Genomic DNA, 23,558 nt, shown 5'->3' with positions numbered 1-23,558 from the left:
CCAAGACAGAGCATTCCCAGGGTAAAAGGCTCCAGTTTAAGAAACTACTATTCCTTTATTACTTTTTCAGTGTTTGACTACCAAACATAGTTCTAAGCAAAAAAAAAAAAATCAATAGCATGCTGCTTCTGAATCTATTATCCCCTCACATGGATGACGTCCGCTCTTGTACTCCCCAATGTATGTTCACTCCCTATGCTCTGTTCTATGTGCTTAAACATCAAAAACATAACTGTCCACAACTCTAATGTTTTGTCCAATCCACAGTGCATCGTGTATTCTAATCCCAGGCTTTCTAAAATTGTATCTTCTGTTGCTTTGGGGTTTTTTTAAATATTATAACAAAGTCCTGGAGACTTCCTCCTGTCCTAGCACAAAAAGCATTCTCTTTGTCTAAATACATGATTTGCAAGAAGATTGTGGCCAATCTCTCAGTGTATTCCTTGTGTTCTACATGCAACTCTTCCATTTCGTCACTCAGCTCTGTAAAATTAAACTCATTAATTACAGAGCTGCAGGAATATTGCTGCTTTAACCGAATCCCAAATGGACTTGGAGGAAAATCATATACCAGATAAGCCAGGAGTTAGGAAAAAATGGTGTGATCTCTTAGCAAGTCTGATCCCTGTTGATCGCTTTACTACAAGCAAGGATAGGTTAGTATGGGGAAAACTGGAAGGAGGCAAGGGTCCAATCAAAAGAAGTTTTTATCACTTATGACAGCCATCCAAGTAATAAAAAGGGAACAAATCTTGAACATTTTCATTCAGCATTGCATTACAGCAAAACAATAAAAATAATCTATGGATTAGCACTGGTTAGACCAAAACAATGAGGGATTCAGCAGCATGCAAGAGAGTGCCCTTCAGATTAAATGACAATTTGGAAGTGTTTAACAACATATGGTCTCTTTTCTTTGACATATATGATTAAGAATATATCTTTTTCATATCAAAATACAAAATACCATCTGTCATAAGTACCAACTATGATACTGCCTCTATATATCCAATTAATTCACTATACTTTCTAATGTAAATATTTCTCCTATTTTCTCCTTTTTTCTTCTTCTGTAACTATATTTATTTATAAAATTTCAATAAATGTATATATTTAAAAAGTCAATACTATGACTTGAAATGTAATTAGGAATAACAATGAAAGTCTGTTTCACTTTGTATTTCAAAGGAGAAGGGCCAAATCTTCACATGGTTTGAAATGACATAGCTCATTTAAGTCAGTGGGTATAGGTAAATTACAAAGATCTAACTATGTTGCTTTTCCTTATTATACACATTACCCCAGAGGAATGCTCACCTTTCATAAATATTTTTGTTTCTGTCTTTTTTCAGAAGTGCAGAGTTCCTTAAAGACACATGACTGCAGAGTGAGAGTCGAAATATAATGAGTATTTCTCATTAAGGTGTCAGAATTCCAGTGAACATGGAGGTATAAAAGGATTGCTCTCGAAAACACGGTACATCTCAGGAAAATATGTAATGCATTTCAGTTCACTGAATTAATACTTTACCTCATTAATGTAATCTCAAAAAAAAAAGAACCTTTGACCACATAATTATTTTAATGACTTTTGAGAACATTAAAATGCACAAAAGTCTCAAAATACAGTCTCAAGACTGTAGGAGCTAAGTTTTGCCATGTTAAAGCGGGAAAGAATGTAACAGCCTGTTTGAAGCAGGGTGCAAGTTTTCTTTTGTATGAGACAAACATACATAGATAAACATACACACACAGACAGACACACATACATCTTTACTCTTTTTTCTGAATAATTTGGCCGTGGGTGCAGCAATAAACTGCACTAACAGGTTTTGCTTTAGTAACATGAAAAAGAAATGACTGACCCACAATATAAACCACATTTTAAGCCTTTAGCTTTTAAGGAATCTTTTGGAAATTTTAACTCTTGTGATTCCCTCAGTCTAGTAAAGGTCTGAAAAGGGATGGAAGAGACAATTATCAGAATATTGCTTTTCAAAAAGATTGCCCCTCTTAAAAAGCAGGTATCATGGTAATTTACTTTCTCTTTCTTTTGATTCATTTTATACATCACGGTATAAAACCCTAAGACTTCTGAGTTTGCTGAAGTGTCATGGAAGGGGTGACTATATCTGTCTGAGGTTATTTCAGTATAATTTATAACATAGTACCTTTTCACCTGCTTCCATGTAGTTGTCTGTGAGCAGAAAACGCTGACCATCTTCTAATACTACATTCTCAATCCTTAAAGAAGCTTTCAAAAACAAACCATAATGCTCTCCTTGGTCATTCATGGCAGAAACTTTATACGCAGTCCTAATAAATTGCTTTTATAGGTTCTTAAGTTGTCCAATACTTTCTAAAATATTTGTACTATTTCAGTAACTAGATATAAATGAACTTCTAAAAAATGGTATTGTTTTAGCCATAATAAGTTCCTGAGGCACTGAGTTCCACATGTTCACATATTATCTGAAAAAATATTTCCTCGGCTTCGTATTTTCCTTTTTATTTACAAGAGTTTTTGCTCCTGTGTTAACATAAGGGCAATAGAAATTCCAGTTTGCTTCTCTGCATCATTCATCAGCATGCATGCTTTTATCTGATTATCTCCTATTTGTCTTCTTTGTATGGCAAAAATTCTCACTCTCTTCTACTTCTGCTTATGCTGTTTTTATACGTGACCATTCTTACTACTCTTCTCTAAATCCTCTTATTTTCTGAGAGGTGTACATGTGGTACTGTTCCTATTACAGGAATCATTCTTTTATTCATTTGATGACATACCCGTTAGTTCTGCCATCCTACTGTCTAGTTATTTGAGCACAGGTGCCATTCGGCTGCTATTTGATTCCGAGCTACGGACAAAGTTAACCCACTGCACTTTACAGCAAAGCAGTTTCAGTCCAGCATGGGCCACTTTCCACTCAGTGTCACTTAAAGACCGCACCCCTCTGAAGGTCTCTGCTCCCAAAAGCTCCAAGTAACTGTGACAGCTATGGATTTGTTAGTGCACAATCCAGCAAGCACAACGGACAACGCGGGTGCGACCACAGCGTCCCGCCGCCTCAGGGGCTTCTCAGGCCCCTTCTCTCTACTGCCGCCAGGCTCTCAGTGCCCTCAGGCCCAGGCCGGCCACAGCTCTCGCTCTTGTCTCGCCGTCCCTGGGGCTGGCCTACGCGGGAGTGCCGGGGACCGCCGCGGCCAGCTGTGGCCTACGCGCCCCCGTGACACCCGGGAGAGGCCTCCTTTCTCGCTCCGCCTCCCAGGGGAAGGCCGACGGCTGCAGCGGGCGGGCGGCCGCCCGCGGCCGGGGCCGGGGCCGGGGCCGGTTCGACGGCCGCAGCTGCTCCCGGGCGCGAGCGCCAAGCGCGGGCCCGCCGGCGGCACGCGCCATTGCCAGGCGGGCCGCGTTGCCATGGCTCCCAGCCCCCCCTTCCCGGGCTGCGGGGCCGGAAGCACCCGCCGCGTGCCCTTTGAACCGGGAAGTCCTTGCGGAGGCCTGGGCGGACTCGGTTTGAATGAAATCCGGCTGATTCACGGCGGCCCGGGCCGAGGCGGCGCGGCCGGGGAGGGGTCCGTGCGGAGGTGAGGGCCCGGCGGGGCGGGCGCCTTCGTCACGGGGATCCTCGGGGGCCCGGCGCGGCCCGTGGGGGCCTCGCTGCGGTGTGGGGCGGCCTCTGCGTGGCGGCGGCGGGAGACGGGGCCCGCGGGGAGTGGGCCCGAACGCCGGGCAGGGGGGCGGGTGGCGGGGACGAGAGCGGCGCCGTCCCCTCCCCGGGAGGGGGGGACGGGGCAGGCCTGGTGGCCCCGGCGGGCGGCTTTCTCCCCGTGGGGCACCGGCCCGGGCGGGGAGCACGCAGGGCCCCGTGGGGTCGGCGGTGCCTGTCCGCGTTTGTGCTGGTTGGGCCCGAAGAAAGCTTCGGCGCTTTCGGGCAGCGGCGGTGCCCGGGCGGCGTGGCTGTGAACAGGCGGAGCGAGGCGGCCGGGCCCCGGGGAGCGGCGCGGGGGGGGGAGCCCGCCGCTGGAGCGGGCCTCCTGGGCCTCGGCGCCTCCCGGGCCCGGGGCGGCCCTGCCTCCTTCCCGGCCGAGAGCAGCCGTCGTGTTTCGCTTCGGCAGCGCCTGGGTCGCAGCCCCTGGCTGGTGTCTCGGGGCGCCAGGTGTCTCAGGCGGTGCCTCCGCGCCGGAGTTTATTCTGCGGGCAGCAGCAGTCTGTTTCCCGTCAGAGGGGCTTCACGGATTGAAACGCTGCCGCTTCTGGAGCGGAGCATTGCGACGATCCCCAGCAGTGTACGGCTCGAGTTATAGGGAGAGGGGGAGACGACGGCAAAGCACTGGCTGGGATACGTGAAGGAGAAGTCGTCTTTAATCCGTGTCAGGAAAGATGAAGCAGAATTAAGTAGAAAAGGAGCGATAATCAAAATTAACAATGCTGTTTCTAGTATGCAGCAGACTTCGGTATCGTTCTCAGAACAAATTTATGTGATATAGTTGGATACTTGTAAACAGTTGACAAACCTGAATGTGTGCTGATGTCGTCTATTAAAGTTGTACTTCTTTCCGGTACACTGTAGAAACCCAGAAAAACAACAAGGATTGAGATTGACATAAAAAAAGTTTTATGCAAATGTATTTGAAAGCTGCATATAGCTGAAAAGGTAGTAGGCAAGCTGAAAAGTCTGACAGGTTTGTATTAAGCTTAAAGCTTTCACCCCCGTGAGTCCAAGGTGCATTCTGTGCCTTGGATATAGGGAGTATGCTTGGAAGAAGATTCTGCTGAGAAAAGCACTGTTTGTGAGCTTGTATTATAGAAAGGAGGAAAAGATCTGTGTTTGTGAAGAAATCCAGAAATTGGCTTGCCAATGAATTGCTTCTGAATCACTTAGCGTGGCTTTGAGCTACTAGGTTTTGCCTGTAGCTTAGTGGGAAATTTGTGTTCTATCAGCTGTTATAACATGCCACATCGGGGATATTCATTTGATATCTATGATTAAGAAAATGAGAAGTTAGAGCATACTTCAAAGTTAACATTACAAACTAATTTATATTTTGGTATTATTTAAACTTTCTTGAAGTGATTGAATCTTGACAGGCATTATGGACCGTATACTAATAGTAGCTACAACTATCTCCTAACATCTAGGCTGATGGGAGAGGCAGGTAGTTAGGATACCTTGAATAATAGAAAACTGGTGTGATGAGTACTTGCTGGAGCTGGTGGCAGGGGACGGTTCCACAACAGTCGTGTGTCAACCCTCCCTTCTGCAGATTTTGGAGAAGTTCATTACTTTATATATAGCATAAAATCAAAATTAACTTTGTGGGTTCTGTGGTGGTGTGATTTGTTAATTAATCTTCCCTTACCTGTAAGTTTAGTGTAGATGTACTTAAGTAGCTTTAGAGTAGTCTGCTTGGGTCTGGGTTACTTCAGTAACTCCAGCTCAGCAATGAATGTAGTAGAATTAGGTTTGCTGTGCTTCTGGAAATCAGAAAGCAGAGTCTGAGAAGCTAACCTGCCTACCTTCTAGTCCAGCTCAGGTCTATTGATATTCAGGTCTAAACAGTCCAGAAACATCAGGTTTACAGAGCTGAGCACATTATGGAAGCAAAATAGTAATGTAGCTCTGGACTTCCACGACTGAGACTGCATTAATTCATGGCATGGTTAATCTTTAGCTTTAATGAACAGATTACTGACAATTAATGGTAGGGGTTTTTTTCCTCTTTTCATACAAAATATGTAAGAAGATAGACTTCCCCGCGCCCTTGTCACATGGGAAGTCTCTGTACTGGTTCAAGTTTCTTTCATTCAGTGCCTGGTGACTTTACCTGCAGTGAGTTTTTGTTCTTTTCTTGGTGAAATGACGTTTCTCTGCAAGATGCAATTCCTCAACTAATTTACCTTCGTAGCTGTTTATCATCCCTAGTGGAGTTGAAATTGTTGTAATTGCAGCAAAAACCTTAAACCACTTTTTTAGTTGCTGTTAATAAAATTGTTAATCTATCTGCTACATGGAACTTCTCAACAGGAGATCTGGAAGTGCTTATACAAAGCTTAGTATGTAGTCTCAGGTGGAGAAACTGAGTTACCAAAGATGAAATGATTTGCATGAAGTCACTCAGTGTGGAGTAAATTGCTGTCACCTGAGTCTAGCCTGTTACTCTCTCCACCAATAGGGCAGTTTAGTAGCCAGTGTTTTCTCTTCCATGTATGTTGAAGCTAATTTTGTTGTTTGTTTGTGGTTTTTTACTAACTCAAAAGTTGTCAATCCAGGAGAACCCTCTTTAGTTGAGGGATCACATCATGGAGTGTTAATGCTAGATAAAAATAGTGCACTGTAGTGTGAAACTCATGTGTCTCATGCAAAGAGATACAGTAATTTAAGACTGTTTCAAGTCGACTTCAAAATACGTGCTGAAACATGCCAAGTATAAGCACAGTAGCTATTGGTTTATACCTATATGTATATATACATTTGTGCATAATGCATTTATATAATTTCATCCCTATGTTACCTAAGGAAAAACATTTTCATTATTAAAAGTCAACATTTAAGTGATTTGAAAGTAGTAACCAACAACTGAATGGTGAACCAGAGCTCTCCAAACGGACAACCCTTGCCAATTATTACAGTTACTGAACAGTGGTATTATGGACAAATATTAGACATGAGTTTTTTAAAAAAAATCTGTTTACAGATCAGTTTTGAGATGCTCTGTGTATATTTCCACCGCATTATTAATAACCACAGACTTTTCCCTTTTGAGGCTGGGACAGTTAAAAGAAAATTGCAATAATGGAGGTTTGGGTTTTTTAAACACCATCCTATGACCAAGGTTTTTTAGCTGAGGTGTTTCAGTCATGGACATACACAAGCAGAGAAGCTATTTAACTTTTTTTTTAAGCCATCAGCAGCCACATTAATCTCAATGATGAGTGCATGTCATGCAAATCCTGCAGTGCACCAAAATGCAAGTTTATTATGATTATAACTGGCTTTCTGCAATTTTCTGATATGGAACTATTCGATATATGTACTCGCTTCCTTAAAGCTTCACTTTAAACAGAGACTGTTAACTCTTTCTTGCAGACAGAAGGCAATATTATGAAAATACCTTTTGCTGACTTTGGAGGGAAAGGAGGCGAGATTTACTGTGAACTGTTTGTTTACTTTTCTGTGGTTTTTATATATATATCTGTAAGTATATATGTGTGTATATATAGGGAAAAAAACAACAGGTAAGTGTGTAATCAAAACTAGCCTTTTGTACTTTGCAGCAGAGAGGGGAAAAATTCTCAACTCTAGGTTACTGTGTTGTGTGCCTCCCCCAGGGAACCAACCAAGCTCAGAGATCTGTTTCTTTAATATCCTTGTAGGAAATGGGGAAGGGAACGCAAGACCCCTGGGTCCCAGCTGGCTAAGAGTGAATTGTGTTGTAACTCTGAAGCCCGCTTGTGAACTGGTTGCAGTTCTGTTGCAGCCTGTGCTAATATAACTGCTGGCTGTTGTGGTCCTGTCTCATCTGATCTCTCCTGGATCACTTCTTTGTGCAAAGCTGGCAGAAATGTAGCAACTTTTCTTTTGACTTGTTAGTGGAATTCCACCCCAGCCTGTCAGCACTGAGAAACTCTGACTTGTTCTTTCTCCTCTAACTTTCCAGGAAGATTAACACATCTTCCTTTGCTCTTGTACTTCTTTGAGATAAGGTTCAGAAAGGTCTCTGTTAAATTACTTCAGTTACTAAAAAAAAAAAAAAAACAAAAAACACCCCACCCCCCCAAAAAAAAAAAACCCACCCCAAAGACGTTCTTTGGGCAGCTTTAGCTTAAAGAATGATTTGACATAAATGTCTTCTGGAGTCTGGATTAGTGTTAGAAGCAATCAGCTCTTCCAAGACCTCTTTTTCTGTTATGCCAAGACAACTGTTTCTGGGATGGAGTGTGAATCCTCTCAAAGAAGTGAACAGGGTTAAAAGCAACATTTTCGTTAGCCTATCAGTTTACTGCAAGGCTGCACAAATGGCTGTCCTGGCAGTACTGAAAAGGCAGCATCAAGTTGGTAAGCAGCAGCAGCAGCTTCCCCGCTGCTCCTTATGTTAACATTGACATTGAAAAAAAGTCTATCAAATCATGGCCACAGATCTGTTTTAAAACACTGCACTACAAATGATTGAGTGGATGCAATTAGTGGGCAGTGTTCTCTGGGAGGAGGAGAACACAACTTTTAACTCCCAAACTGAATGTGAAGCAGCCTTTTTCAACCTGAATTCAGACAAACCTAAAGGTCTCTGTGACTTTCCCAGTCGCAGCAACTGCACTTGCAGAAATAAACAAGAAAACTGTCCATACCTGCAGACTGCTCTTTACCTTTGTGCTTAGGTCATCTTAGCTACTGCAAAATCTTCTAAAATAGTAACAAAGGACCATAGTTTCAGTTTCTAACAGCATTTTAATCTATTGATTAGCTTTAAATTGCTTAAACGGGTTATTAAAATACTTTACTCTTCCATGTAATTTTGAGAAACTTGGAAACTTCTTTCAGTGTTACGGATACTTGGGCAAGATATGGCGAGTACTGCTTCCAGGGATCATATGGTACAAGCAAAAAAAAAACCCCAAACATTCTTTGGGTTATTCTTCAGTGATGATTTGTCCTTTTGTAGGTCATCAATGTAACATTTCTTTTTGCATGTGCTACTGTTTCTAAATTTTACTGGTTTTCTGCCCTTCCCCTCCTTTCTATTTCCTTCTATAGGAAAGAGACCTACTGGCATCACCTTTATAGTCAAAAAGTGGGAGCTGCTGCTGAGTTTGTTCTGCGATCACCTCCTGCTGAGCACCAGGTTAGAAACGCATATTTGCTTTATTTGTAAATGCTAAAGTTATCTTAATTAAGGTCTAAAAATTTTGCTCCAGCTGTTTTAAGGTTTACAAAAGCATTATTTCATAAACAGAATTTATGGCTGAAATAATATTTGGGCACAGTGGATTAACAAAAATTAAAATTGGTTTTAATTTGGATCGCTAACCTAAATTCTTCAAATGTTTATACAGAGTAAACAAATATGTTTAGGTCTAAATATACTATAACCTACTAAAACACCTTCAGTTACAAATAAGAAAGTAAAGTATTAGTTGCCAAAACTCTAACCAGAGTTAAGCCAAGGAGCTAGTGAAATAATTTGCAGTGCATCTAGAACTGGTTTGTGGAGATTTTCTCTCTGTGCCACTGTATTGAGAATCTGAATATCTTCAGTTCAGTGGCTAGTCTGTGATAGTTAGGTGGGAAATGTTACATCCCTCCAGTCTGTAAGGCAGTAAGATTTTGTTTTTCCAAAACCTGGAAAGTTATGCTGATAAATAATCAGTTTGTGTAACTAATTACTCTAATGCAACTTTAATACAGCAAAATCTGCTTCTATAAATGATGTACTACTCTGTTGGGTTAGAAACTGGAATAAATTATGTAAATAAAATATTAATGAACTAGAAATAACTTGCTTTTCACTTGCTAAAGTGAAATGTAAATAGGTATAAGATTTGTTATTCAATATTGTTTCTTAAATGTACATAGGTAATACACCTCATCAGCTTATGGAAGTTGCTGTAGTTGTAGGAAAGACCAATTTTATGGTTACCAGTTATAGAGACTAAGAGTTTCTTAAAATAAACGTACAACCGTGATTGATTAAAATCATAATTTTAGTAGTTTAGATCTACTTCTCAGCTACTCTTCAGCCCTCGTTAGTGTCATGAAAGATGAATCATTGTGGGTTTCAATGGAGGAGTATCTACCACAGAGGGGTAAAATGAAATGTAGTTGGCGTTAATTTGTACTCATGACTGTTTTATTGAAGCCATTTACCATGTGGTTACATAATAGCTTTAAACAGCAGCTTAACCTTTCCATGGAAATCCTACAACTTGATTTGGAATTTATTGTAGTTCAGGATAGAAAAGTATGTACACTTTGTGTGCAGCTTTTGCCTGGGATAAAGAAGCTTGGTTTCATTGACTGTCTGAAAAGAAAAGCATAACCACTGACCCTTTAATAAACTCCTTTTTAATTTATATAGTGCCAAAGTAGTTTTAAGAAAGTATTTACTGTTAGTTGAGGCTGCAGTTGTTGGGTTTGCATGTTCTGCAAAATCAAGGGAGTGAATCAAATAGCTTGCTAGTGCATTAGACTAGGAAAGTGAAATTGGCAAATAGAGCAAGTGTTATTCATCCATGTGTCTTAGATATTGTTGTTTGAAATGGATGAAATTCCGTACATGATTAATGTAGGAGTTAGATAATCTTGTCTAGTGGTAGGTTCAAGTGCTGCCTCTGTGTGTGTTAACAAGAAGCTTAAAGTATTTGTTTTAAACTTAAACTGACATAAAGCCTGTTAGTATCTAGCCAGTAAAAATGTTAGCAAATTTCAGAACGAATAATGAGATGACATTCACCTTCAACATAAAGACTTTTTTATTTTTAATATACAAAGCAAATTTGTTTTTCATTATAAGTTCAAAGTACTTTTGCATAATTAATTTTAAAAGAAGGTTTTTTAATTAGTGTTATTAATGCAGTCTGAAATTATGTATATGATTCTTTTATGTGTAATGTAGCATCTATTGGAAGATGAATGTATTTTGGAAATATCATTACTTGCTGTTCTCAATTGCGCTTTTATCACCTGAACAGGCTTTGTCGTGTTGTGTTAAAACTTGTGCAATTAAGATCAGTTTCTGATGCTTTACTTTGTATCTTCTATTTCGCAAATAAAATAAGCCAGTAAAATTTACTAATTTCTGTAAGCCTTGGAAATGGCTTGATTTGCTGAAAGCAGCTGTTTAAAAAGTAATATTCAGTAGTTTTTGTTTATTTTATCACTGAGTTTTGTTGTATAAAGCTAAGAAGTTGAAAAAGCCAAGTAAGCAAGATAAAGGTTTGTTACAGCTGGGACAGAACCCTTACTTAGATATCCACAATTAAATAGTAGGTTGCTTTTCAACAATAGAAAGTGAAGAAACTGCAGAGAAATAAACAGTGTAATTTTTTTAGTTGGGCACCTTAACAATTCTTATTCCTGGAGATCACTCCTTTGAAAGTTGCAAGATAGAAAAACTTTGTGGTTTTTTTTTTTAAAGTAACGAGTTAGTTGCATTGATTGGAAAAATCTTGCACTAAAGCAATGGCACGTGCAACACTGGAAATGTATTAAATGACTGTACTGTCACTAGTGTTCTAACTATATACACATTAAATGTTTACTTTACAGTATTTCTTTTAGTATAATGAGTTCATTAAAAAAAAGCTTTTGATGCTAATTCAGAGATCCATAATCTGCTCAGTGTCTTTCACATGTAGTTTTGATGATAACTGACAAGCTGTAAGTTAATTAGCGCAGAACTTACTAATGAGGATGCTAAAATCCTTACTTTCACATTTTTATTGATGCTTTCTGAACAAGTTGGAGTAAACTTGATTATATACCTAATAAGTTTTAGGCACTTCCTGGATGTAGGTGCTGTTCTTAAGCAACAAAAATCCCCCAATTAATTGAATGATAGGAAAGTTTTGAAAAGTTTGACAAGAGTGCTCGTCTTCAGAAATGGGGATAACCCAAAACCAAAGCAATAAAACAAGGTCTGTTAATTAGCATGGAAGACAGCTTCTTGAATTAATATGTGGTGTTAATTAACAGGAAGTCTGATGTTGTGTTGTAATTACCACCAATATTTTTGACATACTGAGTGACTGAAGGTGAATTATATAGATAGCAATTTAGTAAACACTTCAGAGCTTGGGAACATTTTTCCTTTGTTTCTGTTTTTCTAGAAATATGGATAGACTTCTGCGACTTGGAGGAGGTATGCCTGGGCTGGGACAGGTTAGTATATAGCTTGTCAATATCTTCTCTTTAATATTAATCAATTCTGGAATATTCTTTTTATCATATTTTAAAACAGCATAAAAAAAACAGGGTTCATAGAATAATATCTGACTCTAGAGATGCTATATAAGTGTATGCAAATGATTGTTACAGCCTGACTGGGGTTTTTTTGTCAGTATGAACTCCTATGTTGACACTGAATTTACAGAATGTTTATAAACCTTTCATTTGGTGTCTGAACATTTTAAAGTTTGGATTGGAAAGCATTGGAAACACACAATAAAAGTAAAAAATCAACTTCCAATAATAGGGACTTTCAGAACATGAAGATGGTTCTAAATAGCTGAGCATACCCACTTGCTCCTTCATAAATTATATATTTCAGTCCTTGGATCACATTGTGATGGGCATTATAAGATACTGAAGTGTATGTAAATTTCAGGAAGTAATTTGAGTTGAATTTATCACTTGCAGGTAGTTGTAGCCATGTATATGTGTGTGTTTTATTGTGTCTTGTTCGCTGTTGTCCTTGCTTCTGTAACTACTCACAGCAAAAAGGCCTCCCTGGCAGCTGTGCTGTTCCGGTGGGAGACTCACAGATGTTGTATGGCTTCTCCTACCATTAGAGCAAGTCCTAGTGCTTTTTTCCTTGGCCAACTGGTGTGGCCAGCAGTCTTCAAAAATAAAACCAAGCTGATCTTATGACATTGTGCTGACTACTGTGGGTACAGGAAAAAAAAATAAATTGGGAACTTCTTTGTCTGAGGCTTGTAGGAAGAATTATTTCCTTACAAAGGAAATTACACTGGAACCCTTTCTGTAGTCTTGGCTGGCCGCAGTATCTGGCCTTTCTTTGCTTCCTCGTCTGCCTCTGGGGCTCTGTTCTAAATCGAGAATCCAGACTCTTTTTCTTCTGGAGGAATCAGTTCTGTTTGTCTTAGGCTTCATGATGTGTGTGTGATTTTGCTTCTGGGATGATTGCAATTGCTAAACCCACAGCTTCTTTTGGTTGTGTGTAGTGTGTTTGTGTCCAGTATAACTAGGAAAGAAGTGGTTTAATACTGAAGCATTTGGTGAAATATTCTAAGCTGATTTACAGCCTCTAGGTGTTTTGCCAAATAAGCTGTAACTTTTGGTGCATAATTTTTTTCCTTTTTATAGCTAAAATTCTATTCACGCTCTCTTAGTGAGTCTTCAAGCAGCCCTCAGTTATTTTTAGTTTCACTTTCTTAAACAGTTATTTCTCTTGTTCCTCTGAGCTGCCAGCCTGCTTCATGACTCTTCATTTTTTTAACATCTGCGCAGTCTAATCACTCAAGCTTTCACTTCTTAGTCCTCTCTGAACTTGACGCATATCAAAGCTGTTTTTCAAATTTACAGTTAACTCTCTGCTGCTTTCTGAATTTCTCAACTTTAACTTAAAGCTTGCTAGAAAATCGTGGCAGACAATAGAACATAACATTCAGAAGAAGCTTGCTGAACTCCTCTGGCAGCTTTGGCCTGCAAAGCTGCTCTCTGTTTAAATATGGAATTGTCTCTTAAATGAATTGATGAGTATGTGTTGGATTATTAAAAAAAGCAGAAAACTGAATTGCTCTTTATGCAAGTTGCTGCTTGCACTGGATATCTTGACTACTTTTGTAGTCTTTTGGTTTATTGAATCAGCAGGAAGGCTTTTCAAAAAGAATAATTTCATGTCAAAATACGGTGTTTCAGCGGACCTTCAAAGATCACTTCTGTTCTGAAGATTGATTGAGAGAGAATCCAGAGTGAATCAGTGGGCTTTGAGGGGGAAGAGAGAACTCAGGTATTTCTTGGACATACTTTGTCCTGCTAGAAAGTAAACAAAGTTGTTACCATTTGTTTGCACTAGGGTGTTTTAAACAACCGTACAAAGCTTTTTGTTTTCTTATTGCTGTGTCACAGCAGTTCTGTCTTTAGAGGTTTTGCTTTTAAGGTTGAACATAGTAAAAACATCTGTTGAACAAGTCATTCTTGCTAACATAAGAATCATCTGTGTGTATAGTCTTGTAGAAGGAGAAGCATTTTCAAAGTAATTTTATAACACAATTTGGGGATTTTTTTTTTTCTTGTAGCTAGGTGTTTGCTTAGCAAGAGGACTGCATCACATGAGGTCTGCTAACAGTCTGTTTAATTTGCTTTGTAACTAACGTTCAAGTAACAGCAAATGCTTGGTCAGCACAGTTCCTATTTGATCTCTGTCAAGGAATTCTTTCTCATTGATTTGTCTGAGCTTCTTCAGCAGCTAAGTTGAACAGTTACTCGGCTCTTTCCCCTTGGCAAAACCACCTTTTCTGATTATTATCTTGATTGGGGTTATTTGTTTGTTTTTTCTTCATTTCCAAACTCAAATATGTTGTCCCAAGTGCTCTTTGGATTCATGTTTTTACAGCTTTCTTTTCAAGTCTTTTGGTGTCTCGTATTCCACTTGAAAACTGCTTTCAGTGAATTCATGGTTCTTCTCTTTTCTTACTACTTGCTCCTTCAGCATGCTATTGAATGGCTGATTGGCTTTCAATGTTGACTTATCCAGAGGTGGTCAGTGCTAAATTCCGTCAACCCTAAGCCTGTCTTCATATGGCTAATAAACAAATCTTTAAGGAAGTGATCTGAAAGTGATATTTCAACAATAAACTTTCCCTCCAGTGATTTGTGGCTTAGAAATTTTGAGCCATTTCCTCTCTTTTAGTCTTGGACAAAGGACTGTCTTCATGGGGCAGCAGGTAGACAGGAGAGGAGGGAAGAGAATCTGATAGCTTTTGGCATCATATAAGCCATTCACAGTATTTTCTGGCAGTGAACTTGGTCATTAACTTTGTTCTTTGTATGGGAAGGTACCTGTGTTTAGGTTTGAACTTGATGCCATAAGTAAGACCTTTGCAACACTGCTTCATGCAGAAATTGTTTGTCTTAGATGCCTGGTATTGTAGGCATTTGAACTTCTGCTCCCATCATATATGCATAAGAATGAGTGATTGAAGCTTTTTAAAAAAGATGTGGGGGAACGGTTAAAGTTTGAAAGTGTTGTGATGTCCCAAACAAAATGCTTATTACTTTAATTTCCCTTCTGTAGTTCATGGGAGTTCAAATTTTGGCAATGCACTTGTTTTCCTTCTCTTGTATGGTCCCCTCTCTTCCTCCTCCTGCCCCTTGTCATGTTGGATTTTTTTAGTTGTTATCTTCCCTTTCCTGGTTCATTCTTTTCCGTCTCTCCCTGTTCATCCCCCTGGAATATTGCCTACCACAGAATTTCACTAGTGATTTAATACTTCACTTTGCATTGTACATTTGCTGCAGACAAATTAACAGGCTTTGTGGGGTATGTAAAAGTATTCTACTTATGTAGCAGGCGGGAATTTGGAGCAACACTCCTCTTCATTTTTGTACACTGAACTATTGTTTGCTAGTGAAATCAGTTCCACATATGCCTCCATTAGACAATCCTACTGGATACCATTTAAGAGTGAGCAAATTAAGTGCATTTTTAGCAGAGCTCTCTCTCCCCAATGCCTTCAGAACAATAATCCAAGCTATACAAGTTCTTGTCCATGCTAACGCATCCTGTCTATTTTTCTGAATCCAGATGTGATAGGAAGCAGTGAAATAATTAATGACACTTTTTTAAAATGCTGTTGAAATAATTTTTCATTACTTGATGGATTTTTGAAAATATTCAGTTACATTGCTTTGTTGGTGCGAACAACTGTTCTGGTGCAATAAATGGAAAATAAAACTGATGCTGTATTTCTGAATTAACATATTTGGTGGCAGAGGGGAAGGGAAAAAATCCAAATGGGAAGGTAGGAAGAGACAGAGAAGTGACCTGTGTCTTTTAAGGAGTGTTTACACCTTGACTTGGAATATAGCTATCTGCACTGCTATTTTCTATTTTATTTGAATAATGGACTTGCCAATTAGCCATCAAGTGCTTCCATCTGTGAAATAGTTGATCAGATGGGTTAGCTGGGATGTTTCCAGATTAGGGCATTGTAAATGGCACTTGAAAACTGTCACTTTGATTATGAGGTTTCAAGCATTGCACTGCTTGATGCTGTGGAACCTTTTTCCCTCGTATTATCATCGTTTTTTAGAACATGCTGATCCCATTTAGTAAATCTATGGCACCGTGGGAACTTGGGAGACCTGCCACTGATCTAAAGTTCTGTTTCATCTGCTGATCTAGCCAGGATGGTTATTAGAAAAGAGCACTACTGGCTCAGTATTCTGCACGGCTTCAGAATAAGAGTTGGTGATCTGGCAGGCAAAGGAGGGTCAGGCTCAGTGTAGATCATTCCCAATTAACAATTAAATGCAAGTTTCCTTGAGTTACTTCATTAAGCTGATGTGTGTGCTGAAGTAAATGACATGTTCTAGCTGGCTAATCTGCATCCTAAGATTCCCTATATAAAAAAAAACACGACCCCCAACAACAACAAAAAACTTCAAAACCCAAACAAACACCCCCATCGCTCCCCCCAGAAAACCCAACCAGAAAACCCCCCAACACCTTAACATCTTATTGAAATTTGTTTTGGTTAATTGATTCTTGAAACAGGTTAGGTTTTAGTTTGAAGGGTGCAAATGTGTTGTCTTTAATATAATGAAGTGCTTTTTCCTTTGGAAAGCTGTACAGTGTTTTGGTGTCTCGGTATCTGTTGCACTTGCATGACTTTTTTGTTTCTGTGTCTCCTGGGTGTACATGCCTTATGTGGTTTGAATTGTGGTGATACACTATTGTCTGCTTCTCGTGTGTGTTTGAAGCTTCAGATACTCCTTTTGAGAATACTCTGTCAGGGGAATAAATCTGAATTATAGCTCTTAAAATTGTGCATCATTTCTGTGCCGTTGCTTCTGAGACATTTTCCAGCAGAGTTCTCAAGTACTAAGAATGTTAGTATTTCTAGAATTCCAATATACCTCCCAGTAGATAAGATGGTGTACAGTTTGGGTGGGTTATTCCAGTTCTATTTTTTTTCCCTAGAAGCTATCAATCCCTTTAAAGAGTAGAAAAATTTTCTCAGTTACAAACATTTTTCATCCATTAAAAACATCCAACATCAACTCCCATAAAAAGGTCAAAAGACTTAATCGATATGTTATCTCCTGTAGAAAGTCTCAGTGTCAGTTTATAGATCCAAAATATATTATTTTGTTTTAAGGAGAAAAAAACCCGACCTTAGGTATGTGTGTAAAGCTGTGCTGGTTTACTTTCATTGACTGGGATGAGTATTTTACTGCATTGGTTAGTGTTTTAATACAGGGCTGTTCAATCAAAAGCTTCATATCAAATTTAGGGTACTGGTGTGGCCTGGGTCTGCTTACACTGGAGGTGGTGATAGCTCCATGGGTAGTGTAGGCTTACTGAAAGTTGTTGGGGATTGCTAAAGGCTGGGTATAGCTTTTCTACATTTGAAACACAGTTGAGTGATTATAAGGTGATTTATATCCAAAAGTGCTAATGGGAGAGGGAGAGAGATACATGCTGGAATAGGTTTAGGAACAGTCATATGATTGTACTTACAACACAGTGCGTACTTTGTGTTATAAAAGCTGCCTTAAAGTATGATGGGCTGCGCTACAGTCATACCTTACACATTAATCACAAACAAACATAAAACTAAAAATAACAAAGCTAGTGGGTTGTGCCTGAGCATTATCAGTTTTCTCTGATCTACTATTTTCCTATAAACTTTGGAGACCATTTTTAGCTGCCTCCTCTTGGCCTCAGATCTTAAACTTTCTTATTTCTAATAATTAGGCAATTAGCTTCTCTCTCCTCAATTTAATTGCCAGTGTAGTCCAGCCGACTTTCCCCAGAAGAGACAAAGGAGCTTGGACAAGGAAATGAGTGTAGCCGTAATGAGAAAGAATGTGGAAAAAAAGACTAAACAAGAGCAGACATCTTTGGCTTTTGCATTACACCTGTTCACTTGTAATGTTCCTTTCTGTAAGCAGGAAACAGCTCCCTTACAGCGATGGATTTAATTTATTTCTCTTAGAAATTGTTTCTTCTTTCTGAAATCCCATGCTGTTGAATATTAAGTTGTAATGTTACTATGCAGCACCTTTGAACAAGGGCATCTGTTTTCTTCCTGCAGTGTAGAAGTCCTCTTCAGTTTTTCCTGGAAGTTTGAAGTGTTCTTCTTGTTTTAAGTGGTGTGTGTTTTGGGTTTTTTTTTTTGTTGCTTTTAAGAAGTGTTACAAACAACTAACCTTCCTACATATTACCACTGAGTCTCCCAGTTCACCTGCTTGTGTCCAGAGGACCAGTTCTTCACAACAGAGAGCCTGTAGGCATATAGAACCCAGTGCATTCTTTTACGTATTGAATAAATCCCTTTTAACTGCTCTGCTGCACAAAGCGTACTTTAGGGTGACCTCAGACAGCACCCACTGAGGGCTACATTGCCTTCTTGGCAGAACTGTGTCTAGAATGAGGCAATTAAAAATCTGCATTAGAGCAAGGCTTCTGGAGGCAGACAAAATCTACAAATGCTGACTCATTTGTCTTGAGGCTCTCATTTCTAAATCCCAATACTTTCTGTAATGGTGATAGGAATAGATAACAGGTTAGTCCTGGTTTTATTCTGGAGTGAAACTGACCTTTGTATTTTCTGGATTTTCTTTTTTCCCCAGTAACTTGAGGTTGTGAAAAATAGTAGTTCTTTTCAAAAACAGGTACAACGTTACTGAGGATTTGTTTTGTGCCTCTGATCTTATGGCTTTTTGCTAACCGTAACGTTGTCATAGAATCATAGAATGGTTTGGGTTGGAAGGGACCTTTAAAGGTCATCTAGTCCAAATTGTCCTTATGCTTGATAATAAGGAGTATTAACTACAGTGATGCAGCATGCCTTCCCTTGCTTTTTTGCATGTCTCAATGAATTTGTAGATTGTATGGGGTAAAAAGAGAGGAAACACTAGAACCAGGAAAGATTACACTTAAGTGGCCCTTTCATGCAACGGTTGTATTGAGAACATTGCAGAAAGTCTGACTATTGCAAATTGCATCAAGGTGATATTTATATAAAAAACTTTATGTAATGAATACATGTTAATATTGGGTAATAAATATTCATTTCTAATAAAAATTAGACTAAGTAGAATGACTTTCTGTAAAGTACACTGTAGTAAAATTAAGCTTATCTGACCTCAAAATAAAATCAACTAGCATAATTTGATGCCAAATCTTGGTAAATATTTTTTTTTCTTAGTAAGCTTTAAGCCTCAGTCTTCGAGAATATTTTCAATGGTAGCATTGGAAAACAGGAGTGCTATTTTTTGTAAAAGACCTTTTAAAATTTTGACAACTTTGGGCAATTAGATGAGCAAAACACATTACATTCTACAGGTATATGGGAAATCCTGAATGTGCCCATGTTGGTGGATTACTATACCTCTTCCATGAAACTGTTAGTGCAAGAGAGATTACTGATAGACGGATAGGATAGAAACATAAGTTAAACTTTGTCTTCCTTTCTTTCTTTTTTTTCTTTCTTCAACTAAAATTCTGACCAGGTTCTCTGTGGAGTGTCCTAGTGAACTAGAGATTATTTTTGTTTTAAGTTCTGCTTAATTTAAAAAGAACAAATACCAGAGAAACAAAAACCCAAACAAACAGAAAAGGTAAGTAGTAAAGTTTTGGCTCTGCACTGAAGAGGTGTTTGCAAACTGGTGATCCCAGCCCATTTAACCAACTGCTCAAAGCTATACGAAGTTCTGTGTTCTGTAATTTTGGTTTTTGAAGAGGAGGGGAGATGAGAAACGTTACATATTTCAAGTCTATATTGCTGTTTATGGAGTTCTGCTGTAAATATGAACCTGGATAAACTTTTTTTAGGAGACAGGATTTTGTAAAACATACTGAGGCAGTGGTTTTTTTATCTAGCCTGTTAAGTTTGGGGTTTTTTTTGCAGATATTTTTAATTTAAAATAGCAATTGATGCCATAATATTTCCCTCGGATCCCTACTCCATTTTGGAGTCTATGAGACTAAACATATTACTACAATTTTTATTTCATCTGACATATGGTGTAACAAGACAATGTGATCCTTTCAGAAATCTAGGCTGTTTGTTGAGACTTATGGTATTTTGTGGTCTGTTATGTATGCTTGATTATAATTGGTATAAAAATGGGCCTAAACATACAAACTGTTTAGACATAACGCTAGCTTCAAAATGTAATCCTGTTGATGTGGAACTAACCGTAAATTGTGTGTGTACTAGCTTGAAAATTGCAATAAAATTTCAAATTGCTACTAATTAGTGTGATTCACAGTGCAAGGTAATCTATTTTTCCTTTTTTATGAACTCTATGATTTTTTCAGTTTTTATAAACTGGATCATTTCCTCTGTCATGACTGATCACGTTAACTTCCTGTACTGTGGAAAATGCAATAAATGACTACTGGTGCTTGTTGTGACAATGTTGCTAGAACCATTGAGATCCAGGAATATGGCTTACTCCGCCACTTCAACTGATGAAATATGAGTTGGTATTTTCTGTAAGTGTCTCGGTACAGGAAAAATTGCTCCACGATCACAATTTTGTTTAGATTTTTAGGCTTAGCAATGTGTAAAAAGCACTATGCTGATCTAAGAAATCATTTATTCTTTATGTCACTATATCATCAGGTTATCCCACTTACTGACAAAGGGTAGGTAGAGAAGAGCAGTGGTACTCTGGTGAACTTTTAAGGTCTTTTTATTGTCACTAATACCTCTGCCTCCTCTGCACGCTTGCTCAAGTTTGTGTCCTCTCTGCAGGTAGTATTCTGTAATGTTTTTTGCCCTCATACCAAGCTATGTACCCACCATTGGATTTACCTCCACAAAATGGTAGTTTTAAGCTCACTTTTAAGTGCCTGATCTTTCCACGTGTCCTTTAATATGATAAATTATTATTTTACAATGATTGTCTTTGCATTTATACCCCAGTTGCCCTTCTTCCCCCCCCTACCTACATAATAAATGTCATGATTATCTGAAACACTTGATTTGGAGGAGGTAGAGAAGGGAAGTGAAGAAAAAGTGTGGGGGGATGTGTGTGAATACTGTTTTACACTCAAAAGTAATGCAAGCTTTTTCTGTCTTTTTTTAGTTAATCTTTCTCAACTGTCTTTAGATATAACAGCTGAAAATACGTACTGAAAGGGTTAAGTCGGCATGAAAGAATTCATTTCCACTTTAATGACCCAGCCTTGCTGGGTTAGGACGATGGGGAACATGCTTCTGACTTGTACTCCTATTGCCAATTAACACCTCCTATAACAGGTTGCCTCAGCTAGTCATTGAAGCAGAGGCAGTAGAAATAGTTTACATGCAGCTTGTTTTTCACACTAGTTGTTTAATACTCACAAAATTAAACTATTAAAAGGTTCTTTCTTACCTTACTGGGAAAGAAATAAACACTATAGTGGTCAGTGTTTGCTTGTGTGTCCTATGTTCATGTTTAAATTGTTTCAATTGCAAAAATAAAAAAAAGTATTAATGATTGTAGCAATTCTGATATTTTACACAGAAATACATTGTTTGGTGCAATAAAGCTAAGACTTGCTCTAGAGCGCTTTAGTTCACTGGCTTTTTTTATTACAGTTACTCCCGCAAAACTGAGTTTCTTTGTTGAAACAGCTATGATGTATTTAAAAATCATCTTTTGTGCTATTAGCGTGACACCAGAGCAGTTCTTAAGATCCATTTAAACAATAGAAAGTGTCTCCATTTGTGGAATATTTCTCAGTTGCATGTGTAATTAATCAAGTCCACTTTCTATACCTATCTGATTAAATGTAAAATAGTACAAATAAAGAACAGTGCTCTAAAATGACACTTTAGTTCACATTTAATCAGCAGGTATTTTTGTAACATCATAAAATTGGCTAAATAATTGATACCAGTTCACACTAAGAGCAAGGTGGAGTAATATACCTAAAAGTGTTAACAAATTTGCTAAAAGGCCTGAGTAGATAACACTTCAAGGCATTAGTTTTTATCGTGTTAGAATGGCAAATGCCTTTAACACTTCGTCAACAAGGGCTGCCCCAGTAAAGGGCTGCTTTTTATATTGGATCATCTCTTTAACTGTTTGAAACAAAAATAGTATCATGCATAATTTCGTATTACAATGAAATCCTCTGTTCATAACTTAAATGTGATTTTTTTCCATTACAAGTCTTACTGAAAAAAAATTAAGCAAAAAATAAAATGTATTTTAATAGTGGTACCTTAATTTTATCAGTTATTATTGAAATTGGGATTCTGCCATTCTAAACAAAAACAAAACCGGAGTTTGGTTGGATTTTATGAGATGGCTGGCTGTCAGGCAGCTCATTTCACTGACTGACAGCATGTATAGTTGATTCAGAAGAAACATCCTTTTTCAGTAAGTGGAACAATAACAGTATTTCTTAGAACAGTTTTTGAATTTTAATAATTACTGTATCCAGCTTATACAGAATGCTTGGGAAAAAGAATGTTCAATATTCCTTGCAGTTTCCAAATCCGATTTTTCTCCATTTCCCCAAGAAATTATCCAATAAAGCTGTGGGCAGGCAGAATGAAGGCAGTATTCGCTGTTTTGCAGTGAGATGGACAGTCTTACAAAACTCTGTGCAGTGGGAGAACTGTCTGACCTTCTTTGAATACCATAATGTAACCAAAAATACCAGCAGATCTTTTGCATTGCAGATACAAATGCTTTCTTATTTGGGTTTCTGACACCAGTTAATTTAATTTGGTACTTTGCTTCATAAGGATGGTGCTCCTTTGTGAAAGTTGGCAGGCAGTGAAGTTTATGAACAGTGATAATAGCACATGCTGTGGAGGGTCAGTGTAAAATACTTTGCCTCCATGTAGAGATTAGTTAATAAAGTCTTTCTTCCTCTTTGCTTCGTGGAAGAAATGCATAAACTTCTGTGGAAGACTAGCAGAACCAGGCCAAAGAAATCTTAAAACATGTAACCTGTAGCTAGCTCCCACATACTGTGTAACTAGCATGCAGAAGCTGCGGCTGTCGCTCCAGGGCTGTGTTACATCATCAGCCGTTTATGGAAAAGGAAGTGGTCAGAGATGGAAGTAAATCGGTTCCAGTTTCCAAATGTCTGTTTTTTCAAATGGCATCATCTAAAGCCAAGTAAACTACTTGGAAGACCCAAGATCTATTCTGTTGGTTTTATCTGTTAAATCTTTAGAAGTTTTAGGTTAAGAATTTGATGAACTTTGGGTTTATAATTTTCTGTAGAAAGACAAGTGTGTGCCTGTAGTATTTTATGTGCCAGTTTATCTTTGGTAGAAAAATAATGTGCAACTAAATCTGTTGTGAAGGTAGATTCTAGACAGGTTTTGACCTATAGGTCCTATCCTCCTCAAAATTCCTGAATTGGTACATCAGAATCATTTCAGAACTCTTCTGAGCAGTTCATTCTAATCTATAAGCTAAAACAAAGGAGGGAATATTAACATGAAAATTAATACACATAATTGGTACAGTGCAATGAGTTGTTTCCTTTTCTCCTATATATTTCCTTTATAGTCTATAAGGACAACAGAGCAGACTGAAAGGACGTAGTGAGGTCTTCACAAAAGAAGTGTCTGTGACCAAGGAAATACTTAGTATGTGCTGTACTTTATAAGAAGACTAAGAATTAATAAACCT

The 23,558-nt window shown here is 38.5% G+C and overlaps 1 protein-coding gene across 2 annotated transcripts in view; it reads left to right on the top strand.

Moving 5' to 3' along the window:
• Positions 1-3,410: 3,410 nt before the first annotated feature.
• Positions 3,411-23,558, top strand: part of PSMD14 (proteasome 26S subunit, non-ATPase 14) — a 51,388-nt gene continuing 31,240 nt past the window's right edge. Inside the window, exons 1-3 of one of the 2 annotated variants that reach the window (XM_076342771.1) lie at positions 3,411-3,588; positions 8,757-8,844; positions 11,828-11,879. In XM_076342771.1, the coding sequence (XP_076198886.1) occupies positions 11,832-11,879 (48 nt within the window). In that variant the 5' untranslated portion in view covers positions 3,411-3,588; positions 8,757-8,844; positions 11,828-11,831. The remainder of the gene's footprint in view (positions 3,589-8,756; positions 8,845-11,827; positions 11,880-23,558) is intronic. The other variant, XM_076342770.1, reaches the window with a different exon arrangement.

This window comes from Aptenodytes patagonicus, chromosome 6, assembly GCF_965638725.1.
Source record: "Aptenodytes patagonicus chromosome 6, bAptPat1.pri.cur, whole genome shotgun sequence".
In the NCBI taxonomy this organism is placed as follows: domain Eukaryota; kingdom Metazoa; phylum Chordata; class Aves; order Sphenisciformes; family Spheniscidae; genus Aptenodytes; species Aptenodytes patagonicus.
Note: the sequence above shows the minus strand (reverse complement) of the source record. Positions and strands in the feature narration are given on the sequence as shown.